Below are 25,855 nucleotides of genomic sequence, written 5' to 3'. Positions count from 1 at the left end.
CTCTACGGACAGACGGAGCAGGTCTGGGTACCAAGCTCGCCTGGGCCAGTCTGGAGCAATGAGTATGACCCGACGGCCCTCCATTCTGATCTTGCGCAGGACTCTGGGCAAGAGAGCTAGAGGGGGAAACACGTAAGACAGACGGAACCGGGACCAATCATGAACCAGCGCGTCCGCTGCAAAGGCCTGGGGATCGTGGGAGCGAGCCACGTAAACCGGGACCTTGTTGTTGTGCCGGGATGCCATTAGATCCACTTCCGGAGTGCCCCACTTGCGGCAGATCGACCGGAACACTGCCGGATGCAGAGCCCACTCGCCGCTGTCCACGGTTTGACAACTGAGATAATCTGCCTCCCAGTTTTCCACGCCTGGGATGTGGACTGCGGATATGGTGGACTTGGAGTCCTCCGTCCACTGAAGGATGCGTTGAACCTCCAACATTGCCAGGCGGCTGCGAGTCCCGCCCTGGTGATTGATGTAGGCAACTGCTGTCGCGTTGTCTGACTGGACTCGAATGTGCTTGCCCGCCAACAGGTGGTGAAAGGCTACGAGAGCTAGGAGCACAGCTCTGATTTCCAGCACATTGATCGAGAGGGCTGATTCGGACGGAGTCCAAGTGCCCTGTGCTCGGTGGTGGAGAAATACTGCTCACCAGCCAGATAGACTGGCATCCGTGGTGAGAATCACCCAGGACGGGATCAGGAAGGAGCGTCCCTGAGACAGAGAGAGGGGCCGAAGCCACCAATGAAGAGAGCTCCTGGTCCGTGGCGACAGAGCCACCAACCTGTGCAAGGAAGAAGTCCGCTTTTCCCAACAGCGGAGAATGTCCAGCTGCAGAGGACGCAGATGGAACTGGGCAAAGGGAACCGCTTCCATTGACGCCACCATCTGACCCAGCACCTGCATGAGGTGCCTGATGGAATGACGGCGGGGCCTCAACAGAGAGCGCACCGCCAGATGGAGGGACTGCTGTTTGACTAAGGGCAGCTTCACAAGTGCCGGCAGAGTCTCGAATTGCATCCCTAGGTACGTAAGTTTTTGGGTCGGGGTCAGAGTGGACTTGGGCAGATTGACAAGCCACCCGAATTGAACAAGCGTGGCGAGAGTGAGCGAGACACTCCGCTGACAGTCTGCACTGGATGAAGCCTTGACAATAAGGTCGTCCAGGTAAGGAATCACTGCCAACCCCTGGAGGTGCAGAACCGCAACCACTGCTGCCATGACCTTGGTAAATACTCGAGGAGCCGTGGCTAACCCGAAGGGGAGAGCCACGAATTGGAAATGTTCCTCTCCGATTGCAAAACTTAGCCAACGCTGGTGTGAAACTGCAATTGGCACATGCAGATAGGCATCTCTGATGTCGATGGATGCCAGGAAATCTCCTTGGGTCATTGAGGCAATGACTGATCGCAGAGACTCCATGCGAAAATGCCGCACCTGAACATGCTTGTTGAGAAGCTTGAGATCCAGGATGGGCCGGAAGGAACCGTCCTTTTTGGGGACTAGGAAGAGATTTGAGTAGAAACCTCTGAACCGTTCCCTGGCGGGAACCGGTACAATTACTCCGTTGGCCTGCAAGGATGCCACTGCCTGAGAGAAGGCGGCGGCCTTGGAGCAGAGGGGAGATGACAGAAAGAATCTGTTTGGCAGGCTGGAAGAGAACTCTATCCTGTAGCCGTGGGAGATGATATCCCGCACCCACTGATCGGAGACGTGTTGAAACCACACGTCGCCAAAGTGGGAGAGCCTGCCACCGACCAAGGACGTTGCTGGCTCGGCCAGATAGTCAAGAGGAGGCTGCCTTGGTGGCAAGCAGCTCCTGCGGACCTTTGTGGATGCGGCTTCTTGCGCCAGGTGGGCTTCTGGTCCTTGGCTGAGTTAGTGGACGAGGCCGAGGGCTTAGAGGCCGCCCAGTTAGAGGAACGAAAGGAACGAAACCTCGACTGGTTCCTGCCCTGGACAGGTTTCCTGGGTTTAGTCTGTGGCAAGGAAGTACTCTTCCCACCAGTAGCCTCCTTAATAATTTCATCCAGTTGTTCACCGAACAGCCTGGACCCGGCAAATGGGAGCCCAGCAAGGTACTTCTTTGAAGAAGCATCTGCCTTACACTCTCGCAGCCACAAAATCCTGCGGATAGCGAGGGAATTAGCGGAGGCCACCGCAGTGCGGTGAGAAGCCTCCAGCATGGCAGACATGGCGTAGGCTGAAAAGGCTGAAGCCTGGGAAGTTAAGGCAACCAATTAAGGCATAGAGTCCCTAGTGAGGGAATGCATCTCCTCTAGGGAAGCAGAGATGGCTTTGAGAGCCCACACTGCTGCAAAGGATGGAGAGAACGAGGCCCCTGCCGCCTCATAGACAGACTTGGCCAGGAGGTCAACCTGGCGGTCAGTGGGATCCTTAAGGGAGGTGCCATCAGCTACAGATACAACTGTCCGGGCTGAGAGTCTAGACACCGGAGGGTCTACTTTTGGTGAGAGCGCCCACTCCTTGACCACCTCTGGTGGAAAAGGAAAACGGTCATCAGAACAGGCTCTGGGCTTGGACACAGTGGCTTGAAAACTGAAGTGGTTAAAGAACACACTCCTTGTTCTCTTAGGCAAGGTAAACTGGTGCTTTTCTGCCAGAGAGGGTTGCTCCTCTGATACTGGCGGATTGAGGTCCAGTACAGAATTAATGGACGCAATCAAATCCCTAACATCCGCATCACCCTCGGTCAGATCAATGGGGCACATGGAGGTAGCGTCCGAGCCCCCAGTAAAGACATCCTCCTCGTCCTGCGAGTCGGCTCGTGAATCGGAGCCGCGGGACGAGGAAGGAGAGGGGACCCTGCGTCTCCTTTTAGGAGGACGGGGTCTGGGAGCAGATGAAGAATCCTCTGTGAGCTCTGCAGAGCGAGCCGGAGCAGCAGAGGCGCCCTGAGAAGGGGGCTGATGCATGCTCAGCAAAGTCCGGGACAGCTGTCCCATGGAGTCGGCAAAGGACTGGGAGATAGCCTTAGAAAACGATTCTACCCAAGCCGGGGGTTCAGCCACCGGGGCCGGAGCAGCCGGAGGAACCACTGGGGAGACTCCAGGCTGAGGCACCACCATGTTAGAGCAGGCATCACAATGAGGATATGTGCTCGGTTCATGCAGTACGAGCTTACATGCAGTGCATATACACACTCCTAGTGTGAGACATGCTGCTGAGGTGGAGGCTCTGCAGTAAAGAACACACTCCTTCAGAATGACCCGCAGAGAGTGTATAAGGAAGTCCACAACCAGAGGTTGTGGCTTACCAGACCGTTTTGTGTGCCCTCCGGATTCCACAGCTCGGACCCCCAGACAGGTTGCAGAGATGCAGCAGCCAGCGCCGATCAGTGTGAGAACGCTGATAAAATGGCGCCGGAGTGAGGAGGGGGGGCGGGGCCTAGTCCAAGAGCGGGAACCGGAGGGCCAAGGAGATATCCAGGGGAGGGAAACATCTCCTCAGATAGGAGTGTCTTTCCCTGGGCTGAACGGCCGGTGGGCGGCGCCGCACTGTCCCTCTGCATGACTGACATGCAGGGGCAGTGAAAACGAAAGTAGGCCGCAGCCGAAGCCGGGGCCTAAATTTTTCCATGCAGCCGACGAGCAGGCACCCTCGGCGCGGTTCTCAGGTGAAAACCAGAGAACCGGCCGGAAATCACAGCAAAGTTAAATAACACACTCTCCCCACAATAAATGTACAAGGGACCCCTCAAAAACGTCTCAATACTTAGCTTATGAGACGCAGGGCCAGGTCCCTGAGGGATGAGTGCTCCGTCCAGCAGAGTCCTGAAAGGGCTGCGGATGAAGACCGGTCTCCTGCAAAGCAGTGAGAACCGTGCTGGCTCCCACTTCAAGCCAGAGCCCGAGGGATGGTGAAGGAGCGCGGCATGAAAGGCTCCAGCCTTGAAATCAACCTTAACAACACCGCCGACACAGTGGGGTGAGAAGGGACATGCCGGGAGTCCAGCTTGGACCCGCTTTTCTTCCAACTCTTTAAAATCAGAAATCATATGAGAATGCACGTGTGGATGTATGCCTCCTGAACACAAAGCATTGAACTGGCTAGATTTGGTTATCCAGGGGGTGTATATGCTCGGAGGGAGGAGCTACACTTTTTAGTGTAGTACTTTGTGTGTCCTCCGGAGGCAGAAGCTATACACCCATGGTCTGGGTCTCCCATAAGGAACGATGAAGAAATTCCAAGTACGGAAAAATTGCAAAAAAAGTGTGATCGTACAATAGTTTTTGGGATATTTTATTCACCGTGTTCACTATATGGTAAAACTGAGGTATCTATGTGATGCCTCAGGTCAGTGCGAGTTTGTAGACACCAAATATGTATAGGTTTACTTGTATCTAAGGGGTTAAAAAAATTCACAAGCTTGTCCAAAAAAAGTGGCGCACGTTTTGCGCCATTTTCCAAAACCCGTAGCGTTATCATTTTTCAGGATCTGAGGCTCATTGATGGCTTATTTTTTGCGTCTCGACATGACGTTTTTAACGGTACCATTTTTGCGCAGATGCTACGATTTGATCGCTTGTTATTGTATCTTGCGCAAAATTTGCGGCGACAAAAAACGTAATTTTGGCGTTTGGAATTTTTTTGCCGCTACGCCGTTTACTAATCAGATTCATTGATTTTATATTTTGATAGATCGTGCATTTCTGAACGTGGAGATACCAAATATGTGTATATTTATTTTTTTAACCCTTTAATTTTCAATGGGGTGAAAGGGGGGTGATTTGAACTTTTAGGTTTTTTTATTTTTTTTTTTAAACTTTTTTTTTTTATTTTACTAGTCCCCCTAGGGGGCTATAGTGATCAGCAATCCGATCGCTCTGCACTATCTGCAGATCTCAGCTACAGAGCTGAGAACTGCAGATTTGCTGCTTTACTTTCAATGCTGGCTGTATTCCGGCATTGAGAGGAAGTGAGTCATGTTAGCTACAGGCGTCATCACATGACCCTGTGCTACCATGGCAACCATCGAAAGTCACGTGATCATGTCATGGGGTAAGTGACTGTCATGGCGGCGCCCATATACAAATCGCTGCCAGATTTTGGCAGCGAAATGTAAGGGGTTAATGGCCGCGGGTGGAAGCGATTCCACCCGCAGCTAGCAGGCACACGTCAGCTGTTAATAACAGCTGATATGTGCGCGGATCGCCATCGCCTGCCGGCGGCAGGGGGCGGGGCTTACCGCCACACGATCCATGACGTACCCAGTACGTCATGGGTCGTTAAGGGGTTAAAATCCCACTATCCAGGATTACAGGCTGCATTGTTATTCCTATACGGCAGCACAGATTAACCCCTTTTCTCCCACTCTATACAGTTTAAAGATCCAGATAGGAGCTATAGGCAGATAAGATACTAGTCCTATGAAGCCCCTGACCGGCTTTTGCTACTGCATCTACAGGTAATGGTCAAGTCTCTCATCACCTATCACTGGGAGGAGCCGGTATGACTCCTCATCTCTGCCTATGGTCCCAGGCCAGATCTTTTATCTATGATGTTCTGGAATACTGCAGCATTTCAGGGAAAAATATACCTTACTGCATCGTTCAGCCAGACTGTGATTCATGCTACCCGTGATAAATCGCATGGAAGGTTTCCCTTCACTGGGACTAAGACCCTAGGACAATCACTGAGAAACAACCCTATAACATCACCCCTCATTCACCAAACTTTAATATGGGCACTATGTAGTCAGACTGGTAAAGTTCTCCTGGTATTCACCAAACCCAGACTGCCAGATAGTGAGGTGTGATGCATCACTTCACAGAATACATTTTACGGAAGACTTCTGTGACATCCGCTATAAACCAGTCCATTCAATACTTTGGAATTGTGCTGATGTTAATGTCTGAGGAGGTTTTGACTCTGCAGTAGGGATGAGTGAACCTGAATCTGAAGTTCATTACTTGTTGTTCGGTACCAAACACAGACTTTATAATAATATAAAAAAAAAAAAACAAAAAAAAAAAACAAAGCACCAAACCACACACACCACCAGTTCACATTTGGAACTCCACTCTGCAGTTATGGAGTCAGCGGAGTATTGGTGACTTTCATGCTTCTCAGCACTCGGTGACCCCGCACTTTAAATTTAGATGGTGTCTACTTGGTGGCGGAGTATCTGCAGTTCTAAAAGGCTTCCATTGTTAAATATCATCATTCACAGGTAATGAGAAATGCCATGAACTGACTTGTTACAATGGAGACTCCTTTTACAGCATCACACCGACATCACAGAGCTCTACACTAACATTTATGAAAGGATGGGTTATCATAAAGGCAGAATGCATGGTGAGGCCTGGATTTTATACTCTAGTAATAGGAATGAATGAAACCTGAATGATTCGGAGGCAAGTCCCAATACTTTGGTCCACATAATGTCTGGGAATACAGAATGACACATTCAAATCTAGGAATCTAATGACAATTAATACATCTTCCCTCTCTATGTGCTGCGGCTTTTACACCCTTAGGTCTTGTTATGGTTTATATATTAATGTTTCACGCCGTAGCATCACATTACATCACTCGGCATTTAGTCTTACTTTATTCCCCAGTTTTGTAGCAAGTCCTCCCTCATGGCATTTGTTACACAGAAATTATAATCTGACAGTCTGCCAAATATTTTTTCATACCTGCAAAACAAAAAAGTTTCAAAAACACGAAAGTTAAATAAATTCTAGGTACAAACTGCAGAAAATTACAGAAATTATATATAACTTTTTTTTTTAAAGAAAAATGGTACAGGAGGTAGCTAGAGGGGACCAGCCAAAGACTTCTGAACGGTTAACAATACCGTTGCTATATAGAGGGTATCGCGGTACCAGTTTCATCGTTACCTCTTCGCTGTGGCCACAATATCTTACACCTGTGGCCAGCATTATTGGCACTACTGGATTGACTGGTATAAATAAAAAAGTGGATTTGAACCCACTGTGCATTGGAGCAAGATTTGAGCGGTCACTGTACACGCAGTCATTAACCCCTTCAGCCCCCAGCCTGTTTTCACCTTCATGACCGGGCCATTTTTTGCAATTTTGACCAGTGTCACTTTGAGGTTATAGCTCTGGAACGCTTAGGCTATGTGCGCACTAGAAATGTGAAGTTTTTTAAGAAAATTTCTTGAGAAACTTCTGCCAGTGAAAGATTTCCGGACCTGCAGAAAAAATCCGCACCAAATCCGCATGCGGTTTTGCCGCGGATTTGCCGCGGATTTGCCGCAGGTTTGTCCCTACAATAAATAATAAAGATAATCGATAGACAGATAATGGATAGAGGGAAAGATGGATAGATGAATAGATGAATAGATAGATAGAGGGATAGATAGATAGATAGATGAATAGATAGATAGAGGGATAGATGGATAGATAGATAGAGGGATAGAGGGATAGATAGATAGATAGAGGGATAGATAGATAGATAGATAGATAGATAGATAGATAGATAGATAGATGAGAAAAACCTATATAATGTCCTACCCCCCTGCATTTTCTAAGCTGGCACCCTTTAGTGACTTTCATGTGGCACTAAAGGGTGCTTAGCCTTGTATTTAGCCATAAAATAAATAAATAATTAAAAAAAACGACGTGAGGTCCCCCCATTTTTTGTAGCCAGCTAGGGTAAAGCAGACGGCTGCAGCCTGCAGACCACCGCTGGCAGCTTCACCTTGGCTGATAATCCAAAACAGTGGGCACCCCACGCTGTTATTTTAAATTATATAAATAATTTAAAACAAAAACCGTGCAGTCCCCCCATATTGGATCACCAGCCAAGGTAAAGCGGACAGCTGGGGTCTGATATTCTCAGACTAGGGAGGTCCACTGTTATTGGACACTCCCCAGCCTAAAAATAGCAGGCCGCAACCGCCCCAGAAGTGGCGCATCCATTAGACATGCCAATCCTGGCGCTTTGCCCCAGCTCATCCCGCGCCCTGGTGCGTTGGCAACGGGGTAATATATGGGGTTGATGCCAGATGTGTAATGTCACCTGGCATCAAGCCCTGGGGTTGGTGAGGTCAGGCGTCTATCAGATACCCGACATCACCAACCCAGTCAGTAATAATTAAAAAATAGACAACAAAAAAAGTTTTATTTGAAAAAACACTCCCCAAAACATTCCCTCTTTAACCAATTTATTGAAAAGAGCACAATCAATTCCACGTCCGGCGTAATCCAATAAGGGGGGGGGGGTGGGGGCACGGCGATCCATACCATAGTCGCTGTCCCAGTCAATGAAGAACAGAATGTTCCCCATTGGCTGGGAGAGCAATACAGTGACCTGAGCTAACATCAATAGGTCAGCTCAGGTCACTGCAGGGGATGCCGAGCGCTGCCATCAGGAGCATAGATGAGATCATTACCTTCTGTGATCATCTCCTGTACTGCTGACGTCAGCGCTGTCACTGACTTCTATGCCCGCCGCGTTGTCAGAAGTATCGCGAGAGCCCGTGACGTCACCGCTAGTGACAGTCTCGGGCCGCTCGCGAGACGGGCATAGACAGCAGTGACAGCGCTGACGTCAGGAGGCAGGAGATCGTCACAGCAGGTAATGATCTCACCTCCTGACAGCAGCGATAGTCATCCCCGCGGCTGCCAGCACTGCAGGATGTCAGTGTCTGCCTGCGCTGCCGCGTGACAGGCTGCTGACACTGCGGGCAGACACTGACACCCTGCAGTGCAGGCAGCCGCGAGGCCGGAGCAGGACACAGACTGCACGGGCACCTGGAGGTCGCACGGAAGTGCTTCTGTGCGGCGTCCAGGGAGTGCGACGTCTGTGTTTACTCTGCTCCGCCTCCTCTTCCTGGCATAATGACATCGCTTCCTGCAAAACCGCAGGCAGCGATGAGCATTCCCGCAGGTAATTCGCGGCTATTCCGGTGGTATACCGCACATCATTGCTACCTGCGGAATACCCCCGGAATACCGCAGGTACCTGCGGAAATTAATGGACATGCACATTTTCTCAAGAAACTTTCTTGAGAAAAATTCGCACAGTGCGCACAGCTATTTTTTTTTCTCATTGAATTTCATGGGAAATGTCTGCACAAAGATTGCAGACATTTCTCAAGAAATTTCCGGGGCAAATCCGCAGGTAAAAAGCTCTAGTGCGCACATAGCCTAAAACAGATCCCAGTGATTCTGAGATTGGTTTTGGTGACATATTGGGCTCCATGTTAGTGGTAAATTTAGGACAATATTTTTTGCGTTTATTTCTGAAAAAAATAGGAAATTTGGCAAAGATTTTAAAAATTATGCAATTTTCAAAATTTGAATTTTTATGCTCTTAAACCAGCGAGCATATGACAAAATAATTACTAAGTAACATTTCCCACATGTCTACTTTACATCAGCACAATTTGGGGAAAAAAAATTATAAAGGAAGTTATAGGGGTTCAAAGTTTATGAGCAATTTCTCATTTTTACAACAAAATTTACGAAGCCACTTTTTTTTTTAGGGACCACATCACATTTGACGCGATTTTGAGAGGTCTACATAACAAAAAACACCCAAAAGTGACACCATTCCAAAAACGGTACCCCTCAGGCTACTCAAAACCACATTCAAGAAGGTTATTAACCCTTCAGGTGCTTCACAGTAACTAAAGCAATGTGGAAGGAAAAAATTAACATTTAACTTTTTGCAACAAAAATGTTAGTTTAGCCTCAAATATTGTATTTTCACAAGAGTAGCAGGATTAAATGGACCCCAAAATGTATTGGGCAATTTCTTCTGAGCGCGCAGATACCTCATATGTGGCGAAAAGCCACTGTTTTGGCGCACGGCGGGACTCGGAGAAAAGGAGCGTCATTTGACTTTTTGAACGGAAAATTAGCCGCACCATGTTGTGTTTGGAGAGCCCCTGATGTGCCGAAACAGTGGAGCTTCCCCACGTGACCCCATTTTGGAAACTAGACCCTCCATGGCATAAATCTAGATGTTTATTGAGCACTTTGAACCGTCACATGCTTCATACATTGAGCCAAAAATACAAAAAAAGTACTTTTTTTTTTTTTTTTCCACAAAAATGTTATTTTAGGCTCAATTTTTTATTTTTTATAGGGGTAACAGGATAAAATGGACTGCAAAATTTGTTGGGCAATTTGTTCTGAGTATGCTGATACCTCATATGTGGCAGAAAACCACTGAGCGCACGGCAGAGCTCCGAAGGGAAGGAGCATCATTTGACTTTTTGAACGGAAAATTAGCTGAAATCGGTAGCCGCACCATGTTGCGCTTGGAGAGCCCCTGATGTGCCGAAACAGTGGAGGGGTGGGGAAGGGGGTGGAAGGGGAGATTGAGGATAACTACCTTACAGGATGGATCGAGGCAGCAGGATCACAGCAGATGGAGGAGGGTGAGAGGTGGAGGCGGGGGCAACAGATGCAGGAGGGTGAGAGATGGGAGGGGGCAGCAGATGCAGGAGGGTGAGAGGTGGGGAAAGGGGCAGCAGATGCAGGAGGGTGAAAGGTGGGAGAGGGGACAGCAGATGCAGGAGGGGGAGGTGGGGGAGGAGGCAGCAGATGCAGGAGGGTGAGGTGGGGGAAGGGGCAGCAGATGCAGGAGGGTGAGAGGTGGGGGAGGGGGCAGCAGATGCATGAGGGTGACGTGGGGGAGGAGGCAGCAGATGCAGGAGGGTGAGAGGTGGGGGAGGGGGCAGCAGATGCAGGAGGGTGAGAGGTGGGAGAGGGGGCAACAGATGCAGGAGGGTGAGAGGTGGGGTAAGGGGCAGCAGATGCAGGAGGGTGAGAGGTGGGGGAGGGGGCAGCAGATGCAGGAGGGTGAGAGGTGGGGGAGGGGGCAGCAGATGCAGGAGGGTGAGGTGGGGGAGGAGGCAGCAGATGCAGGAGGGTGAGAGGTGGGAGAGGGGGCAGCAGATGCAGGAGGGTGAGAGGTGGGGGAGGGGGCAGCAGATGCAGGAGGGTGAGGTGGGGGAGGAGGCAGCAGATGCAGGAGGGTGAGGTGGGAGAGGGGGCAGCAGATGCAGGAGGGTGAGAGGTGGGAGAGGGGGCAGCAGATGGAGGAGGGTGAGAGGTGGGAGAGGGGGCAGCAGATGCAGGAGGGTGAGAGGTGGGGGAGGGGGCAGCAGATGCAGGAGGGTGAGCTGGGGAAGGGGGCAGCAGATGCAGGAGGGTGAGAGGTGGAGGAGGGGGCAGCAGATGCAGGAGGGTGAGGTGGGGAGGAGGCAGCAGATGCAGGAGGGTGAGGTGGGGGAAAGGGCAGCAGATGCAGGAGGGTGACGTGAGGGAGGAGGGAGGAGATGCAGGAGGGTGAGAGGTGGGGGAGGAGGCAGCAGATGCAGGAGGGTGAGGTGGTGGAGGGGGCAGCAGATGCAGGAGGGTGAGAGGTGGGGGAGGGGGCAGCAGATACAGGAGGGTGAGAGGTGGAGAAAGGGGCAGCAGATGCAGGAGGGTGAGAGGTGGGAGATGGGGCAGCAGATGCAGGAGGGTGAGGTGGGGGAGGAGGCAGCAGATGCAGGAGGGTGAGAGATGGGTGAGGGGGCAGCAGATGCAGGAGGGTGAGAGGTGGGGGAGGGGGCAGCAGATGCAGGAAGGTGAGGTGGGGGAGGAGGCAGAAGATGCAGGAGGGTGAGGTGGGGAAGGAGGCAGCAGATGCAGGAGGGTGAGAGGTGGGGTAATGGGCAGCAGATGCAGGAGGGTGAGAGGTGGGGTAAGGGGCAGCAGATGCAGGAGGGTGAGAGGTGGGGGAGGAGGCAGCAGATGCAGGAGGGTGAGAGATGGGTGAGGGGGCAGCAGATGCAGGAGGGTGAGAGGTGGGGGAGGGGGCAGCAGATGCAGGACGGTGAGAGGTGGGGGAGGGGGCAGCAGATGCAGGAGGGTGAGGTGGGGAAGGAGGCAGCAGATGCAGGAGGGTGAGAGGTGGGGTAAGGGGCAGCAGATGCAGGAGGGTGAGAGGTGGGGGAGGGGGCAGCAGATGCAGGAGGGTGAGAGGTGGTGGAGGGGGCAGCAGATGCAGGAGGGTGAGAGGTGGGAGAGGGGGCAGCAGATGCAGGAGGGTGAGAGGTGGGAGAGGGGGCAACAGATGCAGGAGGGTGAGAGGTGGGGGAGGGGGCAGCAGATGCAGGAGGGTGAGCTGGGGAAGGGGGCAGCAGATGCAGGAGGGTGAGAGGTGGAGGAGGGGGCAGCAGATGCAGGAGGGTGAGGTGGGGAGGAGGCAGCAGATGCAGGAGGGTGAGGTGGGGGAGGGGGCAGCAGATGCAGGAGGGTGACGTGGGGGAGGAGGGAGGAGATGCAGGAGGGTGAGAGGTGGGAGAGGGGGCAGCAGATGCAGGAGGGTGAGAGGTGGGGGAGGGGGCAGCAGATGCAGGAGGGTGACGTGGGGGAGGAGGGAGGAGATGCAGGAGGGTGAGAGGTGGGAGAGGGGGCAGCAGATGCAGGAGGGTGAGAGGTGGGGGAGGGGGCAGCAGATGCAGGAGGGTGAGGTGGGGGAGGGGGCAGCAGATGCAGGAGGGTGAGAGGTGGAGGAGGGGGCAGCAGATGCAGGAGGGTGAGGTGGGGGAGGATGCAGCAGATGCAGGAGGGTGAGGTGGTGGAGGGGGCAGCAGATGCAGGAGGGTGAGAGGTGGGGGAGGGGGCAGCAGATGCAGGAGGGTGACGTGGGGGAGGACGGAGGAGATGCAGGAGGGTGAGAGGTGGGGGAGGGGGAAGCAGATGCAGGAGGGTGAGAGGTGGAGAAAGGGGCAGCAGATGCAGGAGGGTGAGAGGTGGGGGAGGGGGCAGCAGATGCAGGAGGGTGACGTGGGGGAGGACGGAGGAGATGCAGGAGGGTGAGAGGTGGGGGAGGGGGAAGCAGATGCAGGAGGGTGAGGTGGTGGAGGGGGCAGCAGATGCAGGAGGGTGAGAGGTGGGGGAGGGGGCAGCAGATGCAGGAGGGTGACGTGGGGGAGGACGCAGCAGATGCAGGAGGGTGACGTGGGGGAGGACGGAGGAGATGCAGGAGGGTGAGAGGTGGGGGAGGGGGAAGCAGATGCAGGAGGGTGAGAGGTGGAGAAAGGGGCAGCAGATGCAGGAGGGTGAGAGGTGGGAGATGGGGCAGCAGATGCAGGAGGGTGAGAGGTGGGGGAGGAAGCAGCAGATGCAGGACGGTGAGAGGTGGGGGAGGGGGCAGCAGATTCAGGAGGGTGAGAGGTGGAGGAGCGGGCAGCAGATGCAGGAAGGTGAGAGGTGGGGGAGGGGGCAGGATATGCAGGAGGGTGAGGTGGGGGAGGAGGCAGCAGATGCAGGAGGGTGAGAGGTGGGGGAGGGGCAGCAGATGCAGGAGGGTGAGGTGGGGGAGGGGGCAGCAGATGCAGGAGGGTGAGAGGTGGGGGAGCGGGCAGCAGATGCAGGAAGGTGAGAGGTGGGGGAGGGGGCAGGATATGCAGGAGGGTGAGGTGGGGGAGGAGGCAGCAGATGCAGGAGGGTGAGAGGTGGGGAGGGGGCAGCAGATGCAGGAGGGTGAGCTGGGGAAGGGGGCAGCAGATGCAGGAGGGTGAGAGGTGGAGGAGGGGGCAGCAGATGCAGGAGGGTGAGGTGGGGAGGAGGCAGCAGATGCAGGAGGGTGAGAGGTGGGAGAGGGGGCAGCAGATTCAGGAGGGTGAGAGGTGGGAGAGAGCGGGCAGCAGATTGGGGAGGGGGAGGCTGATGGGGAGAGCGGTGGCGGATGAAGGGGGGCAGCAGCTGTTGTGTGAGCGATGGCGGATGGAGGGGGGCAGCAGATGGAGGGGGGAGGTGGTAGATCAGAGGCAGTAGCAGCAGTGGATCGAGGGCGGTGACTACTGCTGCTGAAACAGCTGAAAGTTGGCAGTGGCTGATTGGGGGCAGCGGTGGATCGGGGGCACTTAACCAAATGGCACTTGCAGGGATCGCTCTCCTTAGCTTCCACGGATGGAGTGAAGCTGAGGAGAGTGGTCATTTACAAGTCATCGACCCCAGATCCAAGGTGATTGGAGATATCGGTCACAAGGCCAGTCTCTCCAATCAGAGGTGGGGGCGGGTGAAACAGAGATCACCCAGCTCCAGACAATGCTCAGTGCTATAGCTGCACTGATTATGGCTGGATTTCAATGTTTCAGCCATTTTCAATGGCTGAAACATCACAATGGTTGTGATTGGCTGAGCGGCGTTCGTCAGCCAATCACAGCCTCCGTAGGTAAGGGAGGGGAGGGGGGGGGGGGACACCACCCCTCCTGAGGTCAGGCAGAAGTCCCCTCCTCCCTGAATCTAAGATTTCTGCACACCAATCGTAGCCACCGGGGCCGCGATTTCGCCGTGACGTACTGGGTACGTCATGGGTCGTTAAGTACCAGGGCACCATGACGTACCCAGTACGTGATGGGTCGTTAAAGGGGGTTAAAAAAGAAAAAAAAAAAAAACAATCAAGGATAGGATTAAAGCTGCCTCACAATGTTTGTTTTTTTTGCATCAGACTGAGTTTCTGTCACTGAAATTCTATCAAGCCCTTGCTTAAAGACAATTTCACATCACACGGTGTACATATCAAACGCACTGCAATATCCTGGGCAGCGGAACACCAACCAACGCTAATCAATAGTATGAAATGTTCTATATACAAACCATTTTGCGACTCGTACAATTGGGTGTCTAGGTCCATTAGTGAGACTCATGATGGAGTACCCGTAGTTATGCCAGTCAATTATTAGTTGACATCTCCTCAGAAGACAAAAGAGCCATGTGACTGCTATGGCCGGTAATCCTGGAGGATTCTACCTTAAAGAAGACAAACAAAATGCTCAGATTTTACATAGAGAAAAAGATTGAATCGCGTAGAAACAGTAGAGGAAAGCCATCGTTCTTGTTTGTGGTCTTCAGACAATCCCTCCAATGTTTATCTGACTGCAGTCTGTCTGTCTGTGTCCCCAGCTATAATCTGGCAGGATCACTAAAGTCCACTTCCTTATAATCACTTCTATACAATCAGACTAAACACATACTTGACACCGAATTATCGGCCAAGAATGAAGTGAGTTAATGCAATATTATCTATGAGAATTATTTTATTATTGATAAACTTAAAATTACACTTTCAAACAAGAGAGCCACCAGGGGGGCACAAGATTCCAGATTATCTACATGTCATATCAATCCTATATATACATATATAACATATCAGGTTGAATCCAAAACACCGGATAATTATACTCAATATTTATACAGGAATACTCATTCAAGTCATGGAATCATATCCAATGTCTATTTGTATCAACCGACAGATTATAACAAGGAATAATTGTAACCAGTCCTCAGTGTATAACAAGAAATAATTGAAAGCAGTCCTCAATTAATCATTCTGACATATATGGCTGCTTTCAGTGCACATATCAATGGCTCTCTTGTTTGAAAGTGTAATTTTAAGTTTATCAATAATAAAATAATTCTCATAGATAATATTGCATTAACTCGCTTCATTCTTGGCCGATAATTCGGTGTCAAGTATGTGTTTAGTATAATCTGGCAGGAACCCACTGCAGGGTCAACACTAGGAATATGAAGCTGTCAGTAATATCAGTGAGGCTTATGTAAAGGGTATGGCTGGTGGTACACAGCTCGACATGCTTATAGCCAGTCTTAGCTCAGCTTGATACCTGGACTATCCACCTCACCAACCCATGTGATGAAGGCGCAACCGGTGAGTTTTCCCAGGAGCTTTTTGCCAACGTTCTTGCAGCGGCTCCAGCATCCTTTACTCTTTTTCTCTCCTGCATGATGCTTCCTACTTGTGATTGGTCAACATCATGCAGGGGGGGGGGAATAGAAAAGAAAAGAAGGGAATTTTGTTTACTTACCGTAAATTCCTTTTCTTCTAGCTCCAATTGGGAGACCCAGACAATTGGCTGAGTCTCCCAATGGAGCGACAAAGAAGAAGGGAATTTTGTTTACTTACCGTAAATTCCTTTTCTTCTAGCTCCAATTGGGAGACCCAGACAATTGTCTGGGTCTCCCAATGGAGCTACAAAGAAAAGTAAAACACCCCCAGACATGTCTTTAATGCTTCTTAGACTGAACAGGAAATTAGATACTATCTACTAAACTTTATATCTCCACAACAGAGGTGATAAATTAAAGGTATACTCAGCTCCGCAGCCACTATTACAACATCTGGCCAGTTTAATGTGCTTCAACTGGTCAAATATCCTCATTAAAGGGAATCAGTCCACATGTTTTTACTACATAATTTGAGAGAAGCATGATGTAGGTGAAGAGTAGCTATGTGTCACTTGCTGGTTTGCTTCCTGCCATTTAAATAAAATCGCTGTTTACTCTACTGCAGATTTAGCAGAGCTCTGAATGCTTAACCCTGTATGCCATGCTTACACCACTGATTGGCAGCTCTCTGTGTGCAATGTACATTGACAGAAAGCTGCTACATCATGGTATGGGGGGGGGGGGGTCCACAAAGCAGTTGACTAGAAGGCACAAGACACAGCGTGTCGATCATAATCTCCAGCTGAAAAAACAGTAATTTTATTGAAACAGTGACACACCCCCTAATAAGTGACATCAGTGGAATCAGACACTCAGCCCCACGTAATACTGCTCACGGATTACATTGTAAAAAGCTGCTGACAGTCCTTTTAAAGGACTCTCCCAGCAGAGAATGACTATTCACACTAAACACAGACGCTCACAGAGTCCAAATATTATAATGCACCTATCCCTTTATCTGCACCCACTCCTCTTCTCTGAAGGGCAGAAATAGATGGAAAACCTGCAGATGGGAAGGTGCACTTAAATGTTGGGTTCTACCATGATGCACAGAGTGCCTGTGCTTAGTTTGAACAATCCTTCTGTGCTGACAGTCCCTTTAAGTATGTTACTCTCATAAGATTGTCCTCTCCTACAGTATGCAGCGCAGGAAAACAGCAGGAGTGAAATAATCATTCCAAACATTACAACTATATGTGACCCATGCCATACCTGAATAAAGATAAACGATGGTGGATCCATCTTCACTAGTTCCCAAAAGAGCTGGACAGCCTGCACAGTAACCTTTAGGACATAACGTAGTAATCGTGGTCCAACTAAATGAGAAAAATATAAAATTTGTTTTAAATTTATTCAGTTTAAGATTTGATAAGTTTAAACTGAAGGCCTGACGAAATTATTAGAAACAAGACCGAAATTGTTATGCTCATGTCTCTTGATCATCTCAGAGCAATGCAGTCTCCTCACTTCCTGGTCTCTGGCAGGGTGGGCTCTCCTCCCTGAGTGACACTTCTGGTGAGCAGAGAGGTAGGAATAGTAGACCTATAAAGCACAAGTTCTGCTAATGGCAAAGGTCCATGGATACCAACTGTACACTATGAAAGATAAAAGCTCTCATTGAAGGAGAACAGCAGCAGATAGAAAGGGTAAATCAATTACAGACTTGCTTATTTTCACACTATCTAACTTATAGCAATTTAATAACTTAAGAATACGTCTTTAAAGAAAATTTTTGCACAGTGTATATGTTGTCCTACTCTGGGCTGCATACTATAGAGCAGGAGAAATCGGCAGGGATATATAAAGACAAGGGAATGATCTTCCGGTCAAACTTTTCACATTGTCACTATTGGCAAATAGTTACAGTCCCAAAAAACAGCAGGAGCCTAGCGATGTGTAACAGTCACCTCCTGCTGCAGATGGAGGGTAAACGCCTCTGCTTGTGCCATTCTTGGGATGTAACTATATGTTTAATTGTGGTAAACTACTTACATTGTTGATGTACAGTCGCTGGAAAAGGTTATGGTGTGAAAATAACAAAAGTCGCAGAAGTTTTGCAGGCTTTTCAAAGTTTTACACCACTTTTCTGGTGATAAAAGCTTTAGTCAAGGCCTTTATTTTTACAAGTACGAAAAGAAGGGAATTTTGTTACTTACCGTAAATTCCTTTTCTTCTAGCTCTTATTGGGAGACCCAGACGATTGGGTGTATAGCACTGCCTCCGGAGGCCACACAAAGCAATTACACTTAAAAGTGTAAGGCCCCTCCCCTTCTGGCTATACACCCCCAGTGGGATCACTGGCTCACCAGTTTTAGTGCAAAAGCAAGAAGGAGGAAAGCCAATAACTGGTTTAAACAAATTCACTCCGAATAACATCGGAGAACTGAAAACCGTTCAACATGAACAACATGTGTACCCGCAAACAAACCAAAAATCCCGAAGGACAACAGGGCGGGTGCTGGGTCTCCCAATAAGAGCTAGAAGAAAAGGAATTTACGGTAAGTAACAAAATTCCCTTCTTCTTCGGCGCTCTATTGGGAGACCCAGACGATTGGGACGTCCAAAAGCTGTCCCTGGGTGGGTAAAGAAATACCTCATGTTAGAGCTGCAAGACAGCCCTCCCCTACGGGGAGGCAACTGCCGCCTGCAGGACTCTTCTACCTAGGCTGGCGTCCGCCGAAGCATAGGTATGCACCTGATAATGTTTGGTGAAAGTGTGCAGACTCGACCAGGTAGCTGCCTGGCACACCTGTTGAGCCGTAGCCTGGTGTCGTAATGCCCAGGATGCACCCACGGCTCTGGTAGAATGGGCCTTCAGCCCTGATGGAACCGGAAGCCCAGCAGAACGGTAGGCTTCAAGAATTGGTTCCTTGATCCATCGAGCCAGGGTGGCCTTAGAAGCCTGCGACCCTTTGCGCTTACCAGCGACAAGGACAAAGAGTGCATCTGAACGGCGCAAGGGCGCCGTGCGGGAAATGTAGATTCTGAGTGCTCTCACCAGATCTAACAAATGTAAATCCTTCTCATACCGATGAACTGCATGAGGACAAAACGAAGGCAAAGAGATATCCTGATTAAGATGAAAAGAGGATACCACCTTCGGGAGAAACTCCTGAATGGGGCGCAGCACTACCTTGTCCTGGTGGAAGACCAGGAAGGGAGTCTTGGATGACAGCGCTGCCAGCTCAGACACTCTCCGAAGAGATGTGATCGCTACCAGAAAAGCCACGTTCTGGGATAGTCTAGAAAGTGAAACCTCCCTCAGAGGCTCGAAGGGCGGCTTCTGGAGGGCATAGTACCCTGTTCAGATCCCATGGATCTAATGGCCGATTGCACGGGGGAACGATATGGCAAACCCCCTGTAGGAACGTGCGCACCATAGGAAGGCGTGCCAAATGCCTCTTGAAAAAAGACGAATAGCGCCGATACCTGACCTTTAAGGGAGCCGAGCGCCAAACCTTTTCCTAACCCAGATAGCAGGAAAGAAAGAAAGGTAGGCAATGCAAATGGCCAGGGAGACACTCCCTGAGCAGAGCACCAGGATAAGAATATCCTCCACGTTCTGAGGTTCTTAGCGGACGTGGGCTTCCTAGCCTGTCTCATGGTGGCAACGACCCCGTGGAATAATCCTGAAGACGCTAGGATCCAGGACTCAATGGCCACACAGTCAGATTCAGGGCCGCGGAATTCCGATGGAAAAAACGGCCCTTGGGACAGCAAGTCTGGTCGGTCTGGTAGTGCCCACGGTTGGCCGACCGTGAGCTGCCACAGATCCGGATACCACGCCCTCCTCGGCCAGTCTGGGGCGACGAGTATGACGCGGCTGCAATCGGATCTGATCTTGCGTAGCACTCTAGGCAAGGGTGCCAGAGGTGGAAACACATAAGGGAGCCGGAACTGCGACCAATCTTGCGCTAGGGCGTCTGCCGCCAGCGCTCTTTGATCGCGAGACCGTGCCATGAAGGTTGGGACCTTGTTGTTGTGCCGGGGCGCCATTAGGTCGACGTCCGGCCTTCCCCAGCGGCGACAGATTTCCTGAAACACGTCCGGGTGAAGGGACCATTCCCCTGCGTCCATGCCCTGGCGACTGAGGAAGTCTGCCTCCCAGTTTTCTACGCCGGGGATGTGAACTGCGGATATGGTGGAGGCCGTGGCATCCACCCACATCAGAATCCGCCGGACTTCCTGGAAGGCTTGCCGACTGCGTGTCCCTCCTTGGTGATTGATGTATGCCACCGCTGTGGACTTGTCCGATTGAATTCGGATCTGCTTTCTTTCCAGCCACTGCTGGAAGGCTAGTAGGGCAAGATACACTGCTCTGATTACCAGAACATTGATCTGAAGGGTGGACTCCTGCTGAGTCCACGGACCCTGAGCCCTGTGGTGGAGAAAAACGCTCCCCACCCTGACAGACTCGCGTCTGTCGTGACCACCGCCCAAGACGGTGGTAGGAAGGATCTTCCCTGTGATAATGAGGTGGGAAGAAGCCACCATTGCAGAGAGTCCTTGCCGTCTGTAAAAGGGATACTTTCCTGTACAGGGATGTTGACTTCCCGTCTCATTGGCGGAGAATGTCCCATTGAAGTGAACGCAGATGAAACTGCGCAAACGGAACCGCCTCCATTGCCGCCACTATCTTCCCGAGGAAGTGCATGAGGCGTCTTAAGAAGTGCGACTGACCTTTAAGGAGAGTCTGCACCCCAGTCTGTAGTGACCGCTGCTTGTCCAGCGGAAGCTTCACTACCGCTGAGAGGGTATGAAACTCCATGCCAAGATACGTTAGTGATTGGGTCGTGACAGGTTTGACTTTGAGAAGTTGATGATCCACCCGAATGTCTGGAGAGTCTCCAGCGCAACATTCAGGCTGAGTTGGCATGCCTGTTGAGCGGGTGCCTTGACAAGTATATCGTCCAAGTAAGGGATCACAGAGTGTCCCTGTGAGTGCAAGACTGCTACCACTGCCGTCATGACCTTGGCGAACACCCGTGGGGCTGTCGCCAGCCCGAATGGCAGAGCTACGAACTGAAGCTGGTCGTTTCCTATCACGAAATGTAGAAAAACATTGGTGCTCTGTAGCAATCGGCACGTGGAGATAAGCATCTTAGATGTCTATTGATGCTAGGAAATTTCCTTGAGACATTGAGGCAATGACGGAGCGGAGGGTATCATCCGGAACCGCCTGGCCTCCACGTGCTTGTTGAGCAGTTTTAGGTCCAGAACGGAACGGAAAGAGCCATCCTTGTTTGGCACCACAACCAGATTGGAGGAAAACCGTGTCTTGTTCCTGAAGAGGAACCGGGATTACCACTCCTTCTGCCTGCAGAAGAGCATCTGCTCGGTGGGGATGTGGGGACGTTCTGAAGAATCGAGTCGGAGGACGAGAACAGAACTCTGTCCTGTGCACGTGGGCACACTGTCCCTCACCCACCGGTCTGTGACCTGTGGCAGCTAAATGTCGCCAAAGGCGAGCGAGTCTGCCATCAACCGCGGATGCGGAAAGATGAGAGAGCTGAGAGTCATGAGGAGACCGCCTTGGTAGCGGTTCCTCCGGCTGCCTTCCTTGGGCGTGATTGAGCCCGGCCGGCAGCTGAGCCCCTCTGAGGCTTTTCAGCCCTTTTGGACGAGGACAATTGGGACCTGCCCGAGCCTGGGAAGGACCGAAACCTCGGCTGTCCTTCCAGGACAGCATTAATAGGGTAAGTCGCAATGCAGACATTGCGAGGTTACGGACGCCCCTGCGGCACAGATGTACTTGTGCTCAAGACCAGCTGCACAAGAACAGCTGAAAAGCTTAGGGTGCCCATACGGCTGTGAATGCCGGAGCAACCGACACGCCGATAGCCTCACAGACAGATTTCAACCAGAGTCCATCTGTCTGTCAATGGCATCTGTAAGTGAAGTCCCATCTCCACTGCAACTGTGGCTCTAGCCGCAAGCCTGGAGATTGGAGAATCCACCTTTGGACCCTGGGTCCCACGCCTGACCACGTCAGGGGGAAGTGATAACGTGTATCCTTAATACGTTTGGAGAAAAAGCTTATCTGGTAAGCGTGGTGTTTCTGGACTGCTTCTCTGAAGTCAGCGTGGCCAGAACACTACTCAATATACGTTTGAGTTTGAAATGGGACTTCTCCTGCTGTGAAGCTGACTCCTCCGCTGGGGGAGCTGAGGGAGAAAAGATCCAACATTCCATTGATGGACGCTATAGGATCATTCCTTATGGCGTCACCATCCGGTGTATCCGGAGTGAGAGCGGTGTCAGGATCAAAGTCCTGATGAGCTACGTCTACCTCATCATACAGAGAGCCTCCTGGGACCCCCCCGGAGCACCGATTTTTAATCCAAGTGAGGGTGGCCAGGGAGCAATGATCCAGATTGCCCATGGCCTGTCCGGACTGCAAGTCTCTATCCCATTGCAACTCCGTCCCTGTCCCTGGACAGGGTTGAGAGGTGGTTCTTTTGGCCACGTCAAGTAGAGACCCCGGCTGACCAAGTGCTACAGGGGAGCATTGCACCCAATGGGGAGCAGTGCCGTGGAACAGTATCACATGCAGCGAAAACAGCATCGAAAGCCTGTGTTGCTTATATGCTGCTGCCGACTTATAGAGCCAAGAATGGCGACCGTACAGTGCAATGTATATCATACAAGCATAAAGTACAAATGAACACTGCAGCACATGCAATACAAGCAGCATAGAAAGCCTGCTTTTCTGCTGCTGTAGACTAGCCATCTAGGGGAATATAGCCCAGAATAGCGACCATACAGTGCAATGTATAGCATACAAGCATAAGTACAAATGAACACTGCAACACCTGCAATACAAGCAGCATAGAAAAAAACCTGTGCCTCAGCACCCTTGCTTTTCTGCTGCTGTAGTCTAGCCATTCTATGGCGAATATAGCCAAGACTAGTGACCGTACAGTGCAGTGTATAGCATACAAGCATAAATACACCTGAACACTTCAGTACGTGCAATACAAGCAGCATAGAAAGCCTGTGCCGTAGCACCCATGCTTTCCTGCTGCTGATGTGTCGCCATCTAAGAGGGCATATAGCCCGAAATAGCGACACGAATACAAATAGACAAAACTGCGGTATTTAGTGTCAGCACCCCAGGTGCCGCTTACCGCCCGCCTATAAGCGGGTGTGTGGTCGCCCCATTCCTGTTGGTTGCCCAGAGTCCGTTCTCTCAGCTCGGGCTGCAGGAATGGCTGCCGGCGTCCTTCCCCAGCTCGTGTGAGTAGGGGCGGGCCGTGGGCGTGCCCCGAGTCAGAGCGGGAAACCTGGCGTCCCACAGTGTCTAGTGAGAGGGCTGGAGCATGTAAATAAGGCTCCAGCCCTCGGCGCTGCTGAGTGTACAGCGTCTCTCCCCTACCCTGATTGACAGGGTGGGGGCGGGAACGAAGCTGAGTTAGGCCGCAAAAGCCGGGGACTGGATTTATGAGCGCCGCCGCCGTAAAAGCGCGGTCGGCGCTAAGTCCCCGGCGCACTACAAGTCCCAGCCGCGCCGCCGCTCACGGAGCGTCCGGCGCGGTAGTTCCCAATAAATAAAGTCACTCAGCTAGGCTGCAGTGACTGTAACCCTTTACTGTCCCCGGCGCACTAGCACACCCAGCAAGTCTGGAGTGTGCTGTGCCTGTGTGTACGGGGACACAGAGTACCTGAATGGTGCAGGGCCATGTCCCTGAACGGCACTCCCGCTCCACATCAAGCAGGTTCAATGGGTCTGTGGATGGAGCCCGGCCTCAGGGCTTTGGGGCCGGTAAGATCCCACTTCCTCAGAGCCCCTCAGGGGGATGGGGAAGGAAAACAGCATGTGGGCTCCAGCCGCCGTACCAGCAATAGGTACCTCAACCTTACAAACCACCGGTGGGGTGAGAAGGGAGCATGCTGGGGGCCCCATATGGGCCCTCTTTTCTTCCATCCGATATAGTCAGCAGCTACTGCTGACTAAACAGTGGAGCTATGCGTGGATGTCTGACCTCCTTCGCACAAAGCCGAAAACTGGTGAGCCAGTGATCCCACTGGGGGTGTATAGCCAGAAGGGGAGGGGCCTTACACTTTTAAGTGTAATTGCTTTGTGTGGCCTCCGGAGGCAGTGCTATACACCCAATCGTCTGGGTCTCCCAATAGAGCGCCGAAGAAATATAAAATATATATCTATATCTATTTGCCTTATTCTGTCTGTCTTGCTCCAAAATGACGTCATTACAGTGACAACCGTCGCCACACCGCGCGTGCTAAAAAGCCTGCGACCAACGGCTCAGCTAAGTGAACAGCCCGAACTACGGGCCGACAGGATGAAGCCCAACACTTTCCCTGCACCCACACGGAGCCCCGACTCCCTGCCCACACCGGCAACCCAGCCGACACATACCCACCACTCGCCTCCGCCCCCCCGCACACATTACCCCACTCGGCTCCACCCCCCCGCTTTCCGCCCTCCGCATGTGTACACTGAACACACACACACGAATAGTCACCTGTCCCCAGCTATGCAGTCCCCAGCACTGACGCCCTCAGCGCCATGGCTCCACTCGGCTCCGCCCCTGAACAAATTACCCCGCTTAGCTCCGCCCCCTGCACACATTACCCCGCTCGGCTCCGACCCCCCCCTGCACTCCGCCCCCCGCACACAACTCTGCTCGGCTCTGCCCCCCGCACTCCGCATGTAACACACATTACCCCGCTCGGCTCCGCCACTCCGCGTGTAACACACACCCACACACACACACACATGCCTGGATAGTCACCTGTCCCCAGCAATGCAGTCCCCGGCACTAACGTCCTCAGCGCCATGGCCCCGCTCGGCTCCACCCCCCCACACTCCGCCCCCCGCACACATTACCCCACAGGATGGGGGCACATGTCAGGATGGTGGCTGCACCACGATGGGGGCATATACCAGCATTGGGCCACATCGCAGCATCAGCATATTTTTACTTAACTTTACACTGTTCATGGCCTTCTTTCATTACAAGCCATGGACATCATTAAACATTAGACTCATCTATTAAAACTGTTCCTTCTGTTGTTTGTCATTTTAAAAACAATAAACAATTATAAGAATACTAAATTAAACCTAACCCATCCAGTCCATTCATTACAGTTTTATTCAATCTACTAACCTACATACACATTCTAGACTACCCGATACGTTAGAATCGGGCCACCTTCTAGTGTAGTATATAAACACACACAGTACAGACCAAAAGTTTGGACACACCTTCTCATTCAAAGCGTTTTCTTTATTTTCATGACTCTGAAAATTGTAGATTCACATTGAAGGCATCAAAACTATGAATTGACACATGTGGAATGAAATACTTAACAAAAAAGTGTGAAACAACTGAAAATATGTCTTATATTCTAGGTTCTTCAAAGTAGCCACCTTTTGCTTTGATTACTGCTTTGCACACTCTTGGCATTCTCTTGATGAGCTTCAAGAGGTTGTCACCGGAAATGGTTTTCACTTCACAGGTGTGCCCTGTCAGGTTTAATAAGTGGGATTTATTGCCTTATAAATGGTGTTGGGACCATCAGTTGTGTTGTGCGGAAGTCTGGTGGATACACAGCCGATAGTCCTACTGAATAGACTGTTAGAATTTGTATTATGGCAAGAACAAAGCAGCTAAGTAAAGAAAAATGAGGGGCCATCATTACTTTAAGAAATGAAGGTCAGTCAGTCCGAAAAATTGCGAAAACTTTGAAAGTGTCCCCAAGTGCAGTGGCAAAAACCACCAAACGCTACAAAGAAACTGGCTCACACATGAGGACCGCCCCAGGAAAGGAAGACCAAGAGTCACCTCTGCTGCAGAGGATAAGTTTATCAGAGTCACCAGCCTCAGAAATCGCAGGTTAACAGCAGCTCAGATTAGAGACCAGGTCAATGCCACACAGAGTTCTAGCAGCAGACACATCTCTAGAACAACTGTTAAGAGGAGACTTTGTGCAGCAGGCCTTCATGGTAAAATAGCTGCTAGGAAACCACTACTAAGGACAGGCAACAAGCAGAAGAGACTTGTTTTGGCTAAAGAACACAAGAAATGGACATTAGACAAGTGGAAAGCTGTGCTTTGGTCTGATGAGTCCAAATTTAAGATCTT

The 25,855-nt window shown here is 51.2% G+C and overlaps 1 protein-coding gene across 2 annotated transcripts in view; it reads right to left on the bottom strand.

Moving 5' to 3' along the window:
* The window catches only part of ALG1 (ALG1 chitobiosyldiphosphodolichol beta-mannosyltransferase), a 115,299-nt gene that overhangs the window by 81,737 nt on the left and 7,707 nt on the right, over window positions 1–25,855 (bottom strand). The window contains exons 3-5 of one of the 2 annotated variants that reach the window (XM_075317878.1): window positions 16,962–17,065; window positions 14,601–14,749; window positions 6,573–6,662 (exon numbers count right to left, since the gene is read on the bottom strand). In XM_075317878.1, the coding sequence (XP_075173993.1) occupies window positions 6,573–6,662; window positions 14,601–14,749; window positions 16,962–17,065 (343 nt within the window). Of the gene's footprint in view, window positions 1–6,572; window positions 6,663–14,600; window positions 14,754–16,961; window positions 17,066–25,855 lie in introns of those variants that run through there. The other variant, XM_075317879.1, reaches the window with a different exon arrangement.

This window comes from Anomaloglossus baeobatrachus, chromosome 7 (genome assembly GCF_048569485.1).
Source record: "Anomaloglossus baeobatrachus isolate aAnoBae1 chromosome 7, aAnoBae1.hap1, whole genome shotgun sequence".
Classification (NCBI taxonomy): Eukaryota; Metazoa; Chordata; class Amphibia; order Anura; family Aromobatidae; genus Anomaloglossus; species Anomaloglossus baeobatrachus.
This window is presented reverse-complemented; position numbering and strand designations above follow the sequence as displayed.